The 20,192-nt window shown below is 41.8% G+C and overlaps 1 protein-coding gene across 4 annotated transcripts in view; it reads left to right on the forward strand.

The window, feature by feature from the left end:
• The window catches only part of Vwa8 (von Willebrand factor A domain containing 8), a 324,208-nt gene that overhangs the window by 133,759 nt on the left and 170,257 nt on the right, over window positions 1–20,192 (forward strand). For 3 of the 4 annotated variants that reach the window (XM_063274157.1, NM_001427283.1, XM_039094044.2), the window contains exons 17-20: window positions 3,365–3,480; window positions 10,600–10,706; window positions 12,554–12,660; window positions 20,118–20,189. In XM_063274157.1, coding sequence (XP_063130227.1) covers window positions 3,365–3,480; window positions 10,600–10,706; window positions 12,554–12,660; window positions 20,118–20,189 — 402 coding nt within the window. The remainder of the gene's footprint in view (window positions 1–3,364; window positions 3,481–10,599; window positions 10,707–12,553; window positions 12,661–20,117; window positions 20,190–20,192) is intronic. The other variant, XM_039094045.2, reaches the window with a different exon arrangement.

Raw genomic sequence — 20,192 nt, forward strand, 5'->3', positions numbered from 1 at the left:
CTGCTTCCCTCTCTGTTGGGCCCCCTAGTAGGCCTACTTTTGCTTATATCTTTTGGCCCTTGGGCATTTAATCGTTTAACCAGCTTTATTAAACAACAGGTAGATAACATAGCAGCAAAACCTGTTCAGGTATATTATCATAGGCTAGCTATGGAGGATGCCTTTGATGAGGGCCAAGCTCACCTACACATCTCCTCCCAATGCAGGCAAGGACATTTTTGTCCTTCAGCCAAATGAGGCCAACATTCTTTTCTGCCTGCTGTCCTGATGCCTTTGCTGAAAAATCAACAAATTGTCACCCCTGTGTGCTGAGCTGGACAGTCAGTGACGGGTAAGAGAGTGGTATGTTCACGAATAAAGGGCCTAAGACAGGAGGGCCGCCATTAGCTGCTGCCTTATCCCATGACGGACTCTGGCCACAAGATTCTCTTGGCCATGTGACAAATATCACTCCAACCTAAGACAGACACAGTTCCCAAGGGGTTCATTCCAGGACAGCACGGCCATTTGGTCACCTTTTCATTTGACTATAAAAAAGGGGGAGATGTTGGGAGTGATGCCCTTGAAATCCTCCATTATTGATGATATTATTATTGTTAGAGTTAAGCATGACTGGGTTCGTGGAAAATCCCCAGCCGGCTGTAGAAGACTAATACAAATCTGGTGGTCAAGATGAATAGTAATATGATAAAGTTGTGGCCTTGCTGAGAAATACATCTGACGTCAAGATACCCAATGTGATGACTTATAATCTTTCTGAAAAACCAACATCCTGTTGACCAATAGATCTGCCAAACCTGTGACCTTTCTAACATCCTGTCAACATCAGCCGATTCCCTGACCACACGAATATTGTGTCCTTGGCCTGCGTAAATGTTTCTTACTTCCCCCCTCCCTCTGTTGTTACCCCTGTTATGGTATAAATTCAGCCCTGGGGAAAATAAAATTGTCGCCTTGATCAGACTCTTGTCTTGGCGTCCTTCTTCACGTCTCTTGTCCCCCATTCTCTTCCAGGTCCCCTCAGCGCCCTCGTTACAGGATGAGATACAAAGCCCATGTAATATTAGGGTACAAGACGGGATGTTGGGTTTTAGGAAATTATATTAGTGTATTATTGGACTGTTAGAAGAATCATGTTGTGGTACATTTCTCAGACTTTGTGTGGTTAAAGTGGCGAGTTTTCGTAGCCTAGGGTACTAAGGGTGGGGTTCCCGAGTTCTCTGCTGTCTAGCACGGGTGAGTGCTTATCCTCAGCACCGCCCTCTACCCTGAGTGCCACTTAGCAGGGACTCAGTCGTTTGCTGCCACCTCCTCTTCCATTTTGCTGTCATGACCCTACTGTAGGACTTTGTCGTTTTGAGGAAAGACCAACGAAGCAGCATCTGCTGCTGGTCCCAGTTGTCTTTGTTCTTTTTCTACACTGTGGCCAGTCAAGTTAGACCTCAGGCTGGTGAAGTTCTCTTGTAAGAGCTACCACAACTTTGTGGCCAGAGTCGTTTATGGAGGCACTGGGGGTCCACGGCGGTTTGAGAGCAGCAGCCATCTACAGGTACGGCAGGGTAGAGCCAGTCTGGCCCTCACGTTCAACATGGGTTTATATTCCTTTTGCTTTCATGCCCTTCTCCATTTCTCCTGCTCATGTGACTACTTTAACCTACATTTGTCAGTATTTTGCTTTGTTTTGACTTATTTTAGCATTAAATTACATCTCATTTTTAATTAAAATTTGCGGTTCTTTATCTTTAAATATTCTCTGTGAGACGAGTTATAGCTGGAGCACAGCACTAGTGGCAACAGAGCCACACCTCAGGGAGTTGTGTGGTGCTCGAGGATGGGGTTATTGGTGCTCCTGGTGGGGGTTCATGAGGATCTCCTAACCCAAACACATCTGAGACGTGTTCCCTTGTCCCCTCTGAACCCATTGTTATTTCCTCTGTTTCCTCTTGCTGCAAAGGTGCTTAGGGTCTCTCTGTCACCCTCATCCCACTTTGTAACAGATCACTCGGTCTTATTGACCTCTGAGAGGTCACATAGCTTCAGAAGGGCTTCATTCCACTGCCTTTAGCCTACACCATGCTGTTAATATGAGCTGTGAACTAGGTCAGTAAAAATTTGATTCATTACAATTATGTGGGTCTTTGTGAGCGTGTGTGGCTGCTTTCATTGTAAGGAGGCCATCTGGCTTATCTATCACTTTGTGGGCATTTCTATCATCTCTGTGATTTGTGGGGTACCCCCATCATCTCTTATTTGTAGCGTGCCTGATTATATCTGTCATTTGTTGGGCACCCCTACCATCTCAGTCATTTGCGGGTCACCCCATAATCTCAGTTGGGTACCCCTATCATCTCTGTTATTTGCGGGGCGTCCTTGTCATCTCTTTCATTTGTGGAATATTCCATTGTCTCTGTCAGTTGTGGGGCATCCCCATCGTCCCTATCACTTGTTGAGTTCCTGTATCATGTCTGTTATTTTGGGAGTAGCCCTACTTTTCTGGCCTGTGCTAAGTGCTATAGAATCATTTTAGAATTTAATCCTCAGAACAATTTCATAGGGGAAGGTGCTGCTAGTGTCATCTTAAAGACATCTTAGACAACATCATATGGCTAGTAAGAACCCAGAAAGATGAAAGCTTTAAAGCACAAGTCAGCAGATAGCCTGACTTTACTGTAGCTGTGGCTCTGTCGTAGCCACTGGGTTGCTGCTTTACTGAACTCGGCAACTGGGTTGCTGCTTTACTGAACTCGGCAACTGGATTGCTGCATTACTGAACTCAGCAACTGGATTGCTGCATTACTGAACTCGGCAACTGGATTGCTGCATTACTGAAATTTGGGGCAAGTGTAGGAAAACAAAAAAGAACGTATTCCAATGGTACTAAGAAAGGGGTTCCCGTAGCAATCCGCCACTGAGGTGATAAACTAGCTGACATCTTTGAGGTCAGCAACTAAACTGTCCACGATTCCTTTTTTGTATTTCAGAAACCACAGATTTGCTTAGAGCTCTGAGTTCAGAATATCTTAACAAGTCAGCTGTGTGAAGAAGAAAGGCGAGAATAGTCGATTGTACGTAAGGGTTTTGTGAGGCAGGTATGACCTGCATGTAGAAAAGCCTTCTCTACTCCCTCCTCACCAAGAGACCGCAGTCTAATTTCATTTCATTGATAAATGCTTTCTATAGATTAGTAAAACTATCCTGAAGGCTACTTGAAGTATAAAATGGATTCTGTTCATTTTTACTCATAACTCATTCCTTGCCATATTTTAATATGGCCTTGTCCCTCAGTAATAGGGAATTGTGCAGTGACAGGGGCATTAACAAGTTGCAGTGAAACTCTTAGCAGCCTGTCTTTGCCTTTTCATAGGCACAGTCCTTGGCCGCCTCGCTCTCCACCCGTCAACTGTTACGGATCTCTCGCCGGCTCTCTCAGTATCCCAGCGAAAATCTCCATGATGCTATTACCAAAGCCTGTCTTTCCAGGTAATCCTGGTCCCCTTTTGCCAGAGGTCAATCCCCTGATCCTTGGCTAGAAAGGTACCATAAGCTAAATTGACTAATTGTCTCTGTTCCCTGTCTGTAAAAAGTGTTGTATCCACCACATAGCTGGTTCAGCCTGCTTGCAGTTATTAGAACATACTTTATATTTATTGAGGAATGAAAGCAACTTTAAGGATGGTATAGTGAAAGGGGTTGGGGATTTGGCTCAGTGGTAGAGCGCTTGCCTAACAAGCGCAAGGCCCTGGGTTCAGTCCCCAGCTCCGAAAAGAAAAAAGAAAAAAGAAAAAAGAAAAAAGAAAAAAGAAAAAAAAAACAAAAAAACAAAAAAAACAAAAAAACAAAAAACAAAGGATGGCATAGTGGTAAAGAATGCCCTGAGTTCAATCAGTAGTACCAGAACATAAAATAAGAATGAATGAATTCATTCATTACAATTCATAATTAATGTAGTTTGTGAATGAGAAAACTGTTTTAGTCACTTCCTTGTGTCACATAGGAGTAAAGGAGTGTGCTTGGGATCTGCATGGTAATCCATGGTCTTCTGAGCCAGGTTCCCTAAGCCTTAGGGTTGCTACTCCCCAAATTTGCTCTGCAACTTTTGTTTTGCTAGTACTGATTCTGTAGCTAAATTTCATAAATCTAGCATGTTTTTGTGACTACTAAGAGTTTACATATCAGTTAGGAAGTGGTTATAATCTGCGTTAGCTTGCAGAGTTTTCTTACAAAATCGTGTTTATATGAAATCTTTTTTATAAGATTAATAATGGCTGGAGAAGGTAGCTCAGTAGTTAAGAACACTAGATGTTCTTACAGAGGACCTGGTTCAGGTCCCACCATCCACAGGACGGCTCACAGCTGTCTGTAACTCCAGTACCAAGGGATTCCATAGGAACCAGGCACACATGTAGCACACAGACAAGAACATCCATACACATTAAGTAAGTAACTTTAAAGATAATTTATTCTCTAAAAAAAAGATTAGCAGTTCCCAATAGGCATAGTTTTATTAGATTATTTATATATACTTTAATATTTTCCTATTTAGACTCTTTATTATTTTTAATGATATTAGCTATGCTTATTGTCTACTCCTTGACAAGAGGAATTAAAGGAGACTTACTTGGCTTAGGGAACTTTGCATTGTCCTTTGTCTGTGCAGGTTTTCTTGTAAATGCCTGTGCTTTGGCTTGAACTTTCTCCCCCTGTGGTGCATCCCACTGAGCTAAGACTCTGTCTGCAGTAGCCCATCGTTATAAGAGGTATTACTCCTGAGTTTTCAACAGAATAATATTAGACTTCTAACAAAGTTGGAAGCAGAGAAGCCTCAGCTGCGTATTTTAATGTCCTAAGCTGCAGAGCACAGACGTTCATCCTTATTACTTACAGCAGTTTGTTGGGCAGGACTTGAGAGCAAAGATGCAAATCCTCAGTGCTAAGCAAAGTAGGCAGTAGAAGATTAGGGAAATAATACAGAATAACGAGAACTAATCAAGGAAATAAAGAAGGATCAGTCAGGAGAATAAATAAAACAAACGGCCTCAAGTATTGAGAATGAGGAAGGGTAAAAGTGAAAAACCGTGCAGCTTGTCCTCGGATATTGAGTAGGTGAATTAGATGTGAGGCTTGCGACACAGCTCAGCAGCAGCACAGGTAGAGTAAAACTCACTGAAAGCATCAATTGTGGAGAGCAGGACAGCATACACTGGCGGTTGTCTACAGCCTGGGGTACTGGGAAGTGGAGCATTGTGGGTTTGTCTTGAGTAAGCAAAATGTTCTAAAATCATTTGAGATGATGGTTGCACAACTGGGAGCATAACTAAAACAACTGAATCATACACTTTAGGCAAATTGTGTAGGTGGAAAATTGCATCAATAGATCTGCTATTAAAATAAAATTAAAGTTAAACGAGAATAAGAAAAGATTGATATTATGGCTGCCAAGAAGTTAGGGCTAGATTATAACGTCTGCTTGAGCAGGATGGGTGGGTCTGGATGTGTGAGACAGAGTATCTTCAGCAGAGCCCCTGCTGCGAAGTAGTGAAGTGAAGGAGGAAGTAGACACGTTTGCTGTAACCAGAGGATGTTAAGAAATCTTGCCATCTCTCTGGAACTCTGTGGGAAAGAAAGCCTAGTGTACAAAGTGCAGTGCCCCGTGCTGACTGGTGCAAGTACGAGGTCTGTGTTGACACCGTCTATGAGGGTGGAAACTACAAGGTGCTATTTTAAGTTAACTCATTGAGAGTTTTGAACAACTGCAGGCTTGCAGAAACTAGCAACCCTAGAGCCCAGTGCATCAATGCTTTACTCCCCAAGGTGTTAAACATCTGAATATAAGCCCATAATCAAAAATTATAAACCTGGGACTGGAGAGATGGCTCAGGAAGTAACAGCACTGGCTGATCTTGCAGAAGACCTGGGTTCAATTCCTAGGACCCACATATAGGTGGCTCATAGCCATCTATCTATAAGTCCAGTGCTAAGAGATCTAGCACCCTCTTCTGGCCCCTATGGGCATTAGTTACACAAGTGGTAAACAGACACATAAGTGGGCAAAACCATATAGAAACAATATTTTTAAGTTATATTATACTTGAGAAACAAATGTGAAGGAAATTTGCCAGATAAAACATTTAGAAAGAGAGCTCCAGGAAGCCATTGTAGAGCATTTGATTTCCCAGTGAATATATTTCAGATGGTGTAAATGTTAGGAAAGATTGGAACCAGCGTAAAGGAGACCTGGAGTTGTGGATTTGAAGGAAAAAGTAAACAAATTTGTAACAAAATTTTTGAAATAAAAGATTCTTACTGGGCAAATGAACAGTAGAGACAGCTGTAGAAGCATTGAAGTGGATGGAAGCTCACACAGCAAGTTGAAGAGCTGTAAAATGAATAGTCGTTGGTAAGCAAAAGATAGCAGGAGAAAGACCGAGATCCACCTAATGGAACTTCTGTGGGGTTTGCTAGGGATTAAACACAAAGCACTGTGCAACAGCTGAATTACACCCCAGTCTTTGAATAGAATAAGAAACAGGAACTATTCCAGCACATTTTAGCTAAGATTGTTCTAGATCAGTAAGATGTGAGTTTATAGGTTGAAATGTGTCAGGTCCTAAATGGGACAAATTAGAGCAAATTCCCATGGTGTAGCAATACAGCTCAGCAATAAGGACAGTCCTAAACGTTTCAGAAGGAAGTCTGCAAGGAACCAAGCATTAGACAGCTTGAGAACAGCCACAGTGAATTCCAGAAGAATTAGACATCTGCTCTTAAGCTTCTGTGGTATAAGTGAGAAAAAAGATTTGATAAAACCCAGTTCTCCAACTACAGCCTAACCCTTAGTAACCCTGGGATATTCTTAGTAAATCATGGATAAGAACAAAGTTCTTTAACTTGATAAAGACTGCTGACTTGAAATTTACAGCAAACATTTCTCATGGTCAACTACTTGGCATATTTCCTTCAGCATTAGGAGAAAATGAGTATAGTATCCTCTTCACTTTATCCAGCCTGTCTGCCCATGCCAAGATTACATGATCAGTCATAGTAAAAGTAATCAAGAGACAGCCATGCAAACTGCTAGAATAAATAGAGTCTAATGAAGTTCTTGTGTGTGCAGATCGATGGCATTCTTGTGCTCTTGCTGACGAGAGTCATTCAAATAAAAGACATGCTGTCCTTCTGTGGAGAAAAGAATCGATCTATTGATGGTTGTCAGAGGGAAGCTATCCTTATGGCTGCATAGAAGAGACTCATTGTGATAAAAATGCCCTGCCAACCGTCTACATGTGCCTAGTCAGAATCCCACAGGTAATAGTGAATTTGACAAGTGAAACTCGGGTTGGCATGGAAATAGAAAGTTCCAAAACTAGCCAAGGAAAATCTGAGAAAAGTACATGTAAGCAGATGCTGTCTGTTGGGCAGCTGTATTCTTCATAACCATGTTACTGCAAAGAAGCTGAAACTATAGAAGCTACAGTTTTGTGAAGCTTAGTGTGTATGAAAACATCACTGTTAATGTAGAAACGAATGGACGTGCCAGCAAAGGGTTAAGATGGACACTTTTCACACAGTCTTATAAAAACGTAAATCTGGTTATGTGCCCAAAAGAGTATAAGCTACTGTGGATGCTAAAGCCAACAGCTAGCAGCATGCCGGGCAAAGCCAGCTGACAATCAAGCATGGACTAGCACCCCGAACTACAAAGTAGGAAAGAGAAGAGCTGGGCCTGGGTAGGCAAAGGATTGAGTAGGCACGTACTCAGAGAATGAGCCGTTCCAGCATGCATGTAACACTGGCAGCATGCTGACCTTATTACTGCTCAGGGAAGTGATCAGGAAGGAACTCCCAGGTACCGTTCTACACTTAGTTTTCGTGCAGTGTTTTCTGACGCTCTCTGCAATGTTACCGTATTTAGAGTGGTTAAGTGCTTACTTTACTCTTAAGTAGATAATTGCGTGCGATTACTAGTATTTCCGGTGTTCACGGTAAAGGTCTGTTTTCCTATCACCCTGCAACCCTTTGTAAATGGGAGCGAACACTCCAGCACCTTCCTTATCCACCCGTCACCTGTTGCCCTTAGCAAACCTACAGTGGGGCAGGTTTCTGCCAGCCTCAGAGGAGCTCAGGCAGGAAGAACTGGAGACTATTGGTGCATGAAGTAGGCTTTCCTTTCTTAATAACCTCTTTTCATAGTGAAGCACTGAAAGGAACTGAATTTCATTGACTATAAGACAAAAAATGAGAAGTTTCATAAGATATGCGTGAAGTATTTATTAAGCAGATAAAGTCAGGAGAAACCAGCCTAGTGCTGGGCTCTCGTTCATGGTCCTCATATGAAACACTATGTAGTCCTTCACCCTGTGCTCTGCATACAACTTCAGGGCCGTATCACACAAATGCATCCTTTGATGTCTGGATACTCAAAACCCAGGGCTAGAGCAAACATTTAGAGGTTCGAGACATACTCAGTTTGAATTCTACAACTGCTTGTTTTATAGAGGAACGAAAGGGCCCCATATGCAGAGTTCTAGTTCACTCTGATATTTTCCATTACATTGAATAGTACCTGAGTAATTTTGGAGGAAATGATCCTTAGTGGTAAAATCTTGGATAAAGCTGCCAAGAATCCAGTCAGAAATGAAGATTAACCGTCTTGGAAAGTGAAGTAATAAAAAATTAATCTAGGGACCAAAAACTGAGTAACCCACATTTTTAAAAACTTCCACATGGTATGAAATTAATAGATTTTATAAGATTTCCACTTTATAAATGTTTACATAATTAACTTTAAGCCTGATAACTAACCACACACAGTGTTTAATGATTATCAACAAGAAAGTTTCACTGTCTCCGGGAACAGAGGCCAACTGTCTAGAGACAGCTTTGTCTTGAAGACGGATTCCAGTTCTCAAGGCTCTGGTGAAAATACTGAAACTTCTTCGGGCTTTTCTCTTAGTTAGGTTCCTTCACTGTAAGTCTACCAGATCTTAATAATTGTATTTAAAGGCCTTTGGAAAAAACACTGGATTCCATTTGTAGAACCGCCTAAACTAAATACCTTGAAGCTCTGAAAACATTAATAAACGTTACAGATTACAGAGTATTTCTCAGAGAGGCCATACTATGTTAAATCTTCTAATACCACTTGTAAATTATCAGTTCAAATCACGAGTATAAATTAATTTCTTATACATTCTAAATACGACTCCATGCTATCCATTGTGCTGCTCAAACATGTTATCTCACTCTTCAGCAGGCATCCCTGTGAAGCCGGTTAGCCCTGTCTTTCTGCCTCAGCCCTCCCATTGCTGGCCTTGCTGCAGTGTGCTTCCTCATCTGTTCTTTAGAACTAGGACTAATCTCTTCCCGAGTCTCCTGTCCTCTAGGCTATAAACAGAAGACCAGAAGTGTTCCAATATAGGGCCAGCCTGAGATGTAGTCATAGACAGTGTGGAGATCAGAGCCGCCAAGAATAGCAGACAAGTCAAAACTTGTAAGTGGTCCATATCGTCCAGGTGATCTAACAGGTCAAAGTAGAAATGCCCACAAAGGCCTAATATTCCCAGACTCGGGAGTACCTCTGAGAGGAATGTTGAGCATGATGCCAGCTCAAAGGCTCAAGAAACAGGACGGAAACCCTGTAATGGGTTTGGGAGATAAGGTGGGGGCTTGGTTTGAACAGCAAAGCAGTGATCTAAATCCTGTGATGACTTCTGAACTGATAAGACAGAAAGCTGGAGATACATAGACTTCCCCATGAGCTTATAGAGCCCAAGTGAGGCAGTGAGTAAGACAGTGTCAGGTCTGTGGCTCAGTCTTATGGGGACAAGGACTCGTAGTTCCAGTGATTTCATAGTCATTCACATGCCTTCTGGCTTATGCCAACCTTTCTACTATTAAGGGTTTGTTCTCCAGCCTGGGGGAGCATCTGCAAGGTTTAGTACTGTGTGAATTTGAATGGCATGCTCTGATTTGTTTATGTGGGACACTGCAGTACATGGTGGTAGCTTTATACTAGCACAGAATAGGCAATCACTGGCCTAAGGGCCTTCCTGTGAGTTAACTGAGATCATAAATTCTAAACATAACTTTTTGTGGAAGGAAAATTGTTCCAAGCCACGGTGCTTATGGAGTCTTTGTAGTTGAAGAGTGTCTTGTCGCTCACAGATTGTTACTTTGACAGTAAAATAGATTTCTTAATGGAAGGAATCACAAAAACAGATAATCTTTTTGTAATTTATGTTTAAAGAGTAAGGAAAACCACATTAATTCACTTCTGCTGATTTAAGTTTGTGACCACCTTAGACCAGGCTAGAATGTTGGTGTTTTATCTACTTAAGAAAAATTTTGATATGCCACAATATACAATTATGCAATCAACAAAATCCAGTTATGAAAGCAAAAGTTTTCATAATCTTCAGTTTATATAAATGAATATTCATATTACATATAAGCTTGGTTATTAAAGATTACACAAACATGTGCTTTACATACAGTTTCTCCTTAATGGGTTGTAATTAGTGAAGGGGGTAAGTGTGTTAAACAATACTTAAGAACTGAAGAAAGCAGTGAGCTCATCACCATCCCCCATCCTCTTACTAGGTTCTTACCAAGCCTCGCTCAGTCAGCCCTGGAGAAGAATCTGGCAGATGCTGCAATAGAAATAAATGCTGACAGTAGCCTGGAACCAGAACTGGAGAATTACAAGTGTAAGTCCTTCTCTTGGTTATTTGAGGGCTACATAACAGTGATCAAACACTCGGTACTATTCGTTTCAGTAAAGCTCTTTTTAAATCCATTTTGTTCTGTGTATTCTGTGAACAAGTGAATCTGTTCCTTTCTTTAAGAAACAGTCTGGGGTGAGGCATGGTAGTACATGCTGTAAGTTCAAGGCCAGCCTGGTCTACTAAGTAAGTTCAAGACAGCCTGGGCTACACAGAGAAACTCTGTCTCCAAAAACAAAAGCCAAAGCCAAACGAACAAAAACCAGTCTGAAGCCAGTTTTTCTGATATTACTTCTTTCAATGAATATTAGACAAGCCCCTGCCCCCACTTTACATGTGTACCCATAGTTAGTTTGATACTAACACACTAAAGGTTTTAAAGTTTCTGTCCTGAATTAACTTGTCTAATTTTGACAAGTGTATGTCTTTCGTTCTGAATGTGTTTCATCATGCAGGCTAGAATTGTTTTCTTCATACGACATTGGCATTTTGAGGGCTACCAAATTTCCTTATGGAGCATGTCAGGGAGCATTTTCTGGGATGACAGAGACTAATAAGAGCCCCCTCTAGTCCCTCCATTCACCTGTAGAGCTACCTCTCTTCACCTAGCTGTAAGTAGACGCTTGAACTGGAGAAGACAGAACACTCTAAAAGTTTCCCGTCCATCAGTTGAAACACAGGGAAATTTTCCATTCTTAAGTCCTTGTCTTTCAAAGCACTGAGTGTGTGACCGTTCTCCAATGGGACTGTAATGGCCACTTTTGTGATTAGTATTTTAATAACTGTGGCTATATTGAATCAAGAGTTTAGTATTAAGGAAATCTAATAACTTTTTAAAAATTATCTATAAATTTAATATTGATGGATCTGCAGATGTGCAAAGGCCTCTCACAGAGATGTAATTACCCTGGACATGGAGAATCTTAGTGTTATTTGATTGGAGCTGGGAACGTGTCTGAGGAAGGTTGTGTTGTCAGGATGGTAGATTGCTCAGTCTGGGAAAGGTCAGCCCCAGTAGTGTCTGTCTAAGCTTCCTGCAGGAGAAAAGGGGCCTAAATGAGAATATTGCTCCCTTGGCTGGCTTCATTAATCTTAAAAGCTACCAGTCTTAGGGAGAATGCATTTAATTCCCTCTGCTTGTTGAGGACTCAGGCCCATTGAACAACCTTCTCATGAGGGCTTGGCTCTCTCTCCAAGTAATGTGGTGATGGCAGTCTGTGTAGCATGGTCATATGAAGGCTGAACTTATACTGTAATGCCATATTCTCCACCTCTGCTTTTTATCAGAATATATGTTTACTGTTCTCCTGAAATTTTATTTGCCCTCATTTGTGATGGCAAAACCAGGCTTTGAGCCCACAAGGCTAACAGCCCTGGCAGTCTTATACAAACAGTATGAGACTTCTTGAAAAAAGTTAGCCTGCTTTCTCCCAGTGTGTCCCCTTTGTGGTTGAAATGTTATCAGCAAACACTGGTTGTGTGAACAGTAATCCAGAAAGCCTCTGTCTACTAAATGTCCATCTGTAAGCCTATCTGTAATGGGTGTTGGACCTTACATCGTGTGTGTTACCTAAGGTACCTAAGTTGGTTCACAGCCATACTCTTGTCCTTTGTGGACTCGTGTGGGGTCTACAATGTAAGCTGGAGAGCTACAGTGTTTTCGGCTTGTTTTTTATTTGCTTAATTTAAATCCTGAGGACTTCTCAAGTTGCAGAGGCTACCTTGCATTCTATGTTGGCCAGACTAGGCTTCTCGGGATATTAGCAGGATGTCACTAAGACTGAGTACTGTACTGAGTAGTTCTAATGCTCTGTTCTGTACAAAATGTCCAGGTGAAGTAGTTGCAGGGTCTCTGAAGATTGGCACCGTCAGTGCACCAGTGCACAATGCCCATGAGAAGATGAAAGTGCCTGACGTTCTTTTCTATGACAACGTTCAGGTGAGAGCATTGCTTCATGGTCTTGGGCAAATCATGTTATAGTACTCAACTCTAATCCAAATGATACTGATGTGTAATTGTAGTCATGATTTCCTAAATTCAGTTCAAGTAAGGTAAAATGAAGTGCTGAAATATTTTTTATTGGTTATTTTATTTACTTATATTTCAAATGTTATCCCTCTTCCCAGTTTCCCCTCCACAAGCCCTCTATCCCTTCCTCCCTTCCCCCTGCCTCTTATGAGGGTGCTCCCCCACCCGCCCACCCTCTCCTGCCTCAGTGGCCTAGTGTTCTCCTATTCTGGATCATCAAGCCTTCACAGGACCAAGGGGCTCCCCTCCCAGTAATGCCAGATTAGGCCATCCTCTGCTACATATCCAGATGGAGCCATGGGTACCCCCTATGTACTCTTTGGTTGGTGGTTTAGTCCCTGGAGCATTGGGGGTTCTGGTTGGTTGATATTGTTGTTCTTCCTATGGGTTTGCAAACAAACCCCTTCAGCTCCTACAGTCCTTGCCCTAACTTCTCCATTGGGGTCCCTGCACTCAGTCCAATGTTTGGCTATGTACATCCACATCTGTATTGGTCTGGCTCTGGCAGAACCTCTTAGGAGACAGCTATACCAGGCTTCTTGGAATCAGCAATAGTGTCTGGGTTTGATGTCTGCAGATGCGAAGGATCCCTAGGTGGGACAGTCTCTGGATGACCTTTTCTTCAGTCCCTGCTCCACTCTTTGTCCTTGCATTTCCGTTTGACAGGAGGAATTCTGGACTAATATTTTGAGGTGAATGGGCAGCCCCTTCCCTCAACTGGGGGCCATGCCTATCCACTGGATATGGTCTCCCCTTTGTTAGGTATTTTAGCTAAAGTCCTCCCTGTTGGTTCCTAAGAACCACTTGGGTCCATAGTATCTGGGACTTTCTAGTAGCTATCCCCAGTCTCCCCCTCCCCCACTGCTACACACCTACTTTCAAATTTCTGACCCTCTGTACTTCTCCCCCTTCTCCTCCCTTTTCTGAACTGCCCCCTCTTTCCCCTCCCCCCCTCTCTCCGTCCCAGATCCCTCTCTCATTCTATTCCCCAGAGGTTATTCTCTTCCCCTACTGAGTAGTATGAAGCATCCGTACTTTGGAGTGATCTTTCTTCTTGAGTTTCATATGGTCTATGAGTTGTATTGTGGGTATTCCAAGCTTCTTTTTGGTTAATATCCACTTATCAGTGAGTACATACCGTGTGTGTTCTTTTGTGACTGGGTTACCTTGCTCAGGATGACATTTTCAAGTTCCATCCATTTGCCTGCAAATTTCACAAAATCATGAGTCATAAGTACTCTATTGTGTAAATGTACCACATTTTCTATATTCATTCAGCTGTTGAGGGTTATCTAGGCTGTTTCCAGCTTCTGGCTGTTATAAATAAGGCTGCTATGAACACAGTGGAACATGTGTCTTTGTTGTATGTTGGAGCATCTTTTGAGTATATGCCCAGGAGTGGTATAGCTGGGTCTTCAGGAAGTACTATGTCCAATTTTCTGAGGAACCTCCAGACTGATTTCCAGAGTGATTGTACCAGTCTGCAATCCCACTAACAGTGGAGGAGTGTTCCTCTTTCTCCACATCCTCACCAGCATCTGTTGTCGTCTGAGTTTTTGATCTTAGCCATTCTAACTGGTGTGAGGTGGAATCTCGGGGTTGTTTTGATTTGCATTTCCCTGATGACTAAGGATGTTGAACATTTCTTTAGATGCTTCTCAGTCATTTGGTATTCCTCAGTTGATAATTCTCCGTTTAGCTCTGTACCCCATTTTTAGTAGGGTTATTTTGTTCTCTTGGAGTCTAACTTCTTAGGTTCTTTTTATATTTTGGATATTAGCCCTCTATTGGATATAGGGTTGATAAAGATCTTTTCCCAATCTGTTGATTGCCATTTTGTCCTACTGATAGTGTCCTTTGCCTTACAGAAGCTTTGCAATTTTATGAGGTCCCATTTGTCAATTCTTGATCTTAGAGCATAAACCATTGATGTTTTGTTCATATTTTTAGTTAAAATGATATAAGATTTAAAATTCCTTTCAATGGTTAAAATTAGAGGAGTTACTGCTATGGGTTTAAATATGTACATATGATGGGCACATATATATATATATATATATATATATATATATATGACTGTGCTTGAGGCTAGTAAAGTATTTTATTGAATTAAAACACACAGACCTATTGGTTGTCACTTTGGTGTCTACTTAAGTCCTTTCTGTAGCTCACAGGAGGTAAGCATCTTATACATCTTCTCTTCCTCTTCCTCGTTGCTACGTACTCCAAGAGCTCTCCTTTCCTTTGCTCCTTTTCTCTTTGGAGGGTGGACTGCGAGAGAGACTTTGCCTTCAACCCTTACCAGTAATTGTGGACTGTTTCTGAAGACACGGAAAGAAGTTTGAACTTAGAAAGCTTTATTACTCTTAAGATTCATTTCTGTACAATTTGTTTTTAGTAAATATTTCTGAAAATATTCCCTTTATGATAGAAGCATGCTTACTTGTAGTTCTTATTTGCTGACCTGCATGTAAACAATGGCATTTACAAAGTACATTGGAACTCCCTTTTATCTTTTTAGGAAATTAGCAAAATTATAGTAAAATTTCTTTGGTTGTTCAATGAGTCTCATAATTTATATCTCTACATGCAGTAATAGTATTTAGGTATCTAGATAAATTTTTCTTTTTTAATAAAATAGCTCTGTTCAAACGTTTATAGCTCAAAACTATACTTTTTGTTTCATTCTCTAATCAGCTGATTTTTCCCTTAAGACCACTCCATCATTGTATATCAAAGGGGCAGAAAATGAAGTTACATAGATAGAAGGAAAATACTCTCATCTATGATATAAAAACAAAACCCTGATTAAAAGAAACAATATTTCTAAGCACTGTCTGTCCACATTTCACATTGGATCCACACAGCAGAAACGAGAAAAACAGAGCAATATGAAGTTGTCAGAAGGAACAATGGAAAACTCCAGAATAGTTAAGATTGCACAGCCTTCATGGCATATAAGGAGGTAGGAAGTTCCGTAGGGAGGAAGACCATGGTGTCCTTGAACAGTGCCTGTTGCCATGGTATTGGTGACACAGACACAGACACTGCAGGTCCTCAGTGAACTTTCCACAGGTGCCCGAGGGGCTTTGTGTAATCCTTCTCCAGAAGCTCCTCTTCCCCCAAAGAGTAACGAATCAACCATTTATGAGGAGTTTAGTTGTTGCAGTTCTGGCTTAGTGCGGTTTGCTTCAGTAGAAGGCATTACCCCTTCATTTATGCTGCAGGTCATCATAGAAGCAGGGATCTGCAGGGTCACTGACAGATAGAGGGGCATTCCAGTCCATCTTTCCTGTGATGTCCTGTTGTCCTCTTACCACCAAGCACTGAAAATGATCTTTAAAATGGTTTCCCCTCATCTTTCCTTTGTCTGCTCTCTCCGCTGAACAGCAAAGTTTCTAACACATGGTAAATAAGTGTTGAGGGGATTAAAAGGCATTAATAAGATTTTGAACATCCATTCGAAAGAGAATTTCTTCATTGAATCTTTTATTATGTTTTATTATGGACTATGACCCTTGGAGGAGTAACTAGGAGAAATGTAGAATAACAAGATTAATAGCTTTTTAATAAGCTGAAGGAACTTTAGACCTGAAAAGTTAAACACACAAGTCAGTCTTGGGCCTAAGGTATCAGGGCACCAAGATTAAATGTTCACACACAAGCAGGTGCAACTCCAAGATTCAAATTGCTTTTTATCTAGTGGACCATACAGGCCAATAAATACATATGCTTACTACAAATGGGATGGAGGTACACACAGGTCTGTGTACTGCCAAGGAGGTGACTGATGGCCACTGACTGGAAAGAGCTCAGAAAACTAGTTAACAAGGCAGCGTTGGAAACCCATTCAGGCTAAAATGGTTATCTGTTTGCAGAGCCTTGGCTGTGTGTGAGAGACAGTCTCTTAGAAAGCCGCATACCCTTGAGCTCAGTCCACAGAGCTTTGGCTTCCAGAAAAGTGTCCAGTGATGAGGCTGGTACCTGAGGAAACTGGCATTGTGCAGGCTTCACTAACGAAAGAATTCAGGTCCTTGTCAAGGAAACCAGCGACAGATTTTAAGCACACTGTACTTTCACTAACTTTCTCTTCACCTTCCTGTGCTGTCCAAGAGTGAGAGATGAGACAGACAGTTGAGCAGTGCTTATTGAAACTGTCCAGGTCACAGTTAAGAACCCGAGGGAGGGGTCTGGGGATTTAGCTCAGTGGTAGAGCGCTTACCTAGGAAGCACAAGGCCCTGGGTTCGGTCCCCAGCTCCGAAAAAAAGAACCAAAAAAAAAAAAAAAGAACCCGAGGGAGGTGAGGCAGTGGGAGTGGACACCTTAAGGACTCCTTAGGTGGTACACGTGGGGACTTGGTTTCAGACTCTCTCAGGCAGCACATCATCTGGTGGATAGAGAGTGAACAGAAAATCATTCCTGCACTGGGAGGGGTGCATGGCGTATGTGTGTGGCGGGGGTAAGAGCAGAGGTTGGCCCTGCACAGGAGCAGGGGAAACTGCTACTCCCAAAGCATTAAGAGTCATCTAAGGAACTTTGAAAAACGAGTGGCAAGCATCTGAACAAAGAAGCAGCCACAGTTGTAGTGTGGAGAACAAATTTCCCTGAGAGAAATGGGAGTTTCAGAAGCTAAATTGGCCAGTGAAATCTAGGCCGGAAATTATCAACGCCCTGACTCCCAGCTGTGGCCATAGAAAAGAAAGAGTATACTGTATGTGTCTTAGTCACTAGAGTTGGTTTTTAGCGAGATCCTAGTAAGAGAGGATCATGATGTGCAGAGGGGCCATGGTGATGTCAGTGGGATCAAGGGACAGAAAAGGATCATTGTTAGTAGGCTGGGGTACAGGAGGAAGGAGAGAGCTTAAGACAAGGAAGCAAGGGGTCAGGTTTGGTTGAGTTTCTGAAACTGGGGAATAGGATCACTAGAAGAAAGCGTGCAGACACGTCTCATGTTATAATCTCCTACAGCTGAAAACTCTGGAGTTTTGTTTTTGCATTTTGTGAGTTCATGTATATATGTGGTCACACACATGTCATGCACAAGAGGAACACACAGCAACTTGTAGTATCCATTCTCTCCTTCCACCATGTGGGCCTCGGGACTGAACTTGGGTCCTCAGGCTTGTAAGGCAGAGCCTTGATTTTTATTAACTATACAAGATCATAAGGAAAGTTCACAAGATAAAACCTGTCTTCAGTTTGGAAGGTTGGCTCGGAAAGGGCAAGGGAGAAGCCCTGTGCTCTTTGATCACCAGCCCGCACTTCTGCTCACTTCTCTTACCTGGTCCTCAGACGGGGCCCTGTGTCCATGTAGGCACAATCCACTCTGTCATATCCTGGGCACCTAAAAGAAAGCCAGGAAGAGAGTGATAAGGAGCAAATACAGTGCTGCAGGAGGATTGGGCAGTGCCCTTAGCCTCAGCTGGTGCTCACGGGTGCTGGTCAGCGGGGCAGGTGTGATGAGGGTGTGTGGTAGACAATGTGAGAGGGAGTGCAGCCAGAGCCCAGGGTCTGCAGGGTCACGTTTGCAGGCCCGACCAGGGGTGCCTGTATCCTTTCCTCCAGCTCCTTGGCTTGTTAGTTTTAGGAAGTACCACCAAGTTTTCACTTAGTTAAATGCAGCAAGTCCCAGTGTAAGTGATGTCCTAGGTCGTCCTCCTAGAGCAGTGCCTCTCAACCCTCGAATGCCGCCATGCCCAATACAGTTCCTCATGTCCTGGAGATCCCCAACTGTACAATGATTTTCATAGCTACTTTATAGCTGTAATTTTGCTGCTGTTATGAATCATAATGTACATGTCTGATATGCGTCCCCTGTGAAAGGATCTGTTAATCCCCAAAGGGATTTCGACCCACAGGTTGAGAAACATTGTTCTAGAAGGTAGTCTTATCTGTTTTCTATTAGGATACTCTATTTATACTGTTAACCCAGTGCTTTTTATTTTATTTTATTTAGTGTTCCAGAAACACAGTAAATAAATTTAGTCACGTCACTTTAAATCTTGTTAAAACTTTAGTTCCTCAGTGTTTCTAACCTAAGAAAAGTAAGAAAAGCCAATATATTCATTATTCTTAAGGGAAGGAAAATTAACTGTTTAATAAGTTCTAAGGGAAAAATGAATGAAAACATTACAGATTTGACAGATTTTGACTGTCAAAAAAAAAATCAGTTCAAGAAAAGCAAGCAAGCAAAATTCTGAAAAATACCTGTAGAGTGTGTGGGTTTTTCAGAGCTAGATCTCGAGTCCCTTGAACATCTTGGAGCTGTTGCTGATTTGATCCAGAAACCTAGAAGAGGGACTTGGAATTCAGACTGTGCTGGGGCACAGCTCTTCTTCTGTCCCATGAGCCTTTGTAGCCTATTCAGGTGTCCTATTTCACAGTCTACAAAGAGAACGAAAGCCTCTTCTGTGGCTGCTGCAACCAGAATTTTGCCTTTTTTTATTATGTTGTGTCATAATTCAAATGAAAACAAATGGAAGGTATAGGGTGCCTTTTTAGTTCTAAGACTTTACATAGCTTCGGAGGGAAATGGTTAAGCTATGTGTGTGAATGGGTGTCTCTGTTTTCTGTGCCTTCTACACATACACACACACACACACACACACACACACACACACACACAACCCAAAATGGAGACATTTGGTTGCTTTTGGTAGCCTTTGTTCACTTATGCTAGAAATCGTCAATTTAAATGTGTCATTAAATTAAAGCCAAGTCTACAGTGTCAATAGTTTGCCTTTGTTCAGATGGAATATTTGAAGTTTTCATATTGATAATATAATTGATTACTGAAATTACTTATATCCACACCATTAAACAAGTTTTTAATCATAGCTAGGTGTGATAGTTCTAACCTTTAATCCCAGCACTAGGTGGGCAGAGGCAGGTGAATCTCTGAGTTTGAGCCCAGCCTGGTCTACATAGAGTGTCGAGGATAGCCAGAGGTAGAGAGAGAGACTTTGTCTCAAGCAACAATAATAAAAATGTATTTAATTCAGGTCAGTTACTTATTGCAATATATGTTCTGTACTCGTAGATAGCATCTTATAGCCAATTTTCTTTTTTGTTTGTTTGTTTCAGGTGTTTTATGAAGTGGGCCACACTGTAGCTGGTTTCTAAGTTGCAAAACAACATAAATTTAACAGTAATGATATAACCAGTTAGATTGTGACAGGCTTTTCTTTTACTTTAAGAGAAAATAAGAAAAGAAAAAAATACTTGAACGCACAGTGGCAGGTTAAACAAATAAGATAGATGAGGACAAGACAACGCTGTTAAACATGCTCACGCTTACTTCTGTGCAACGTTGTGCTAACAGGAGAGCTAACTTTCTTACTTATCCGATTGCATCCTTGTTTTCTAGCACATGGTAGTGATGGAAGACATGCTTAAAGACTTTGTCCTCGGAGAGCACTTGCTACTGGTTGGTAACCAGGTG

Source organism: Rattus norvegicus, chromosome 15 (assembly GCF_036323735.1).
Source record: "Rattus norvegicus strain BN/NHsdMcwi chromosome 15, GRCr8, whole genome shotgun sequence".
Classification (NCBI taxonomy): Eukaryota; Metazoa; Chordata; class Mammalia; order Rodentia; family Muridae; genus Rattus; species Rattus norvegicus.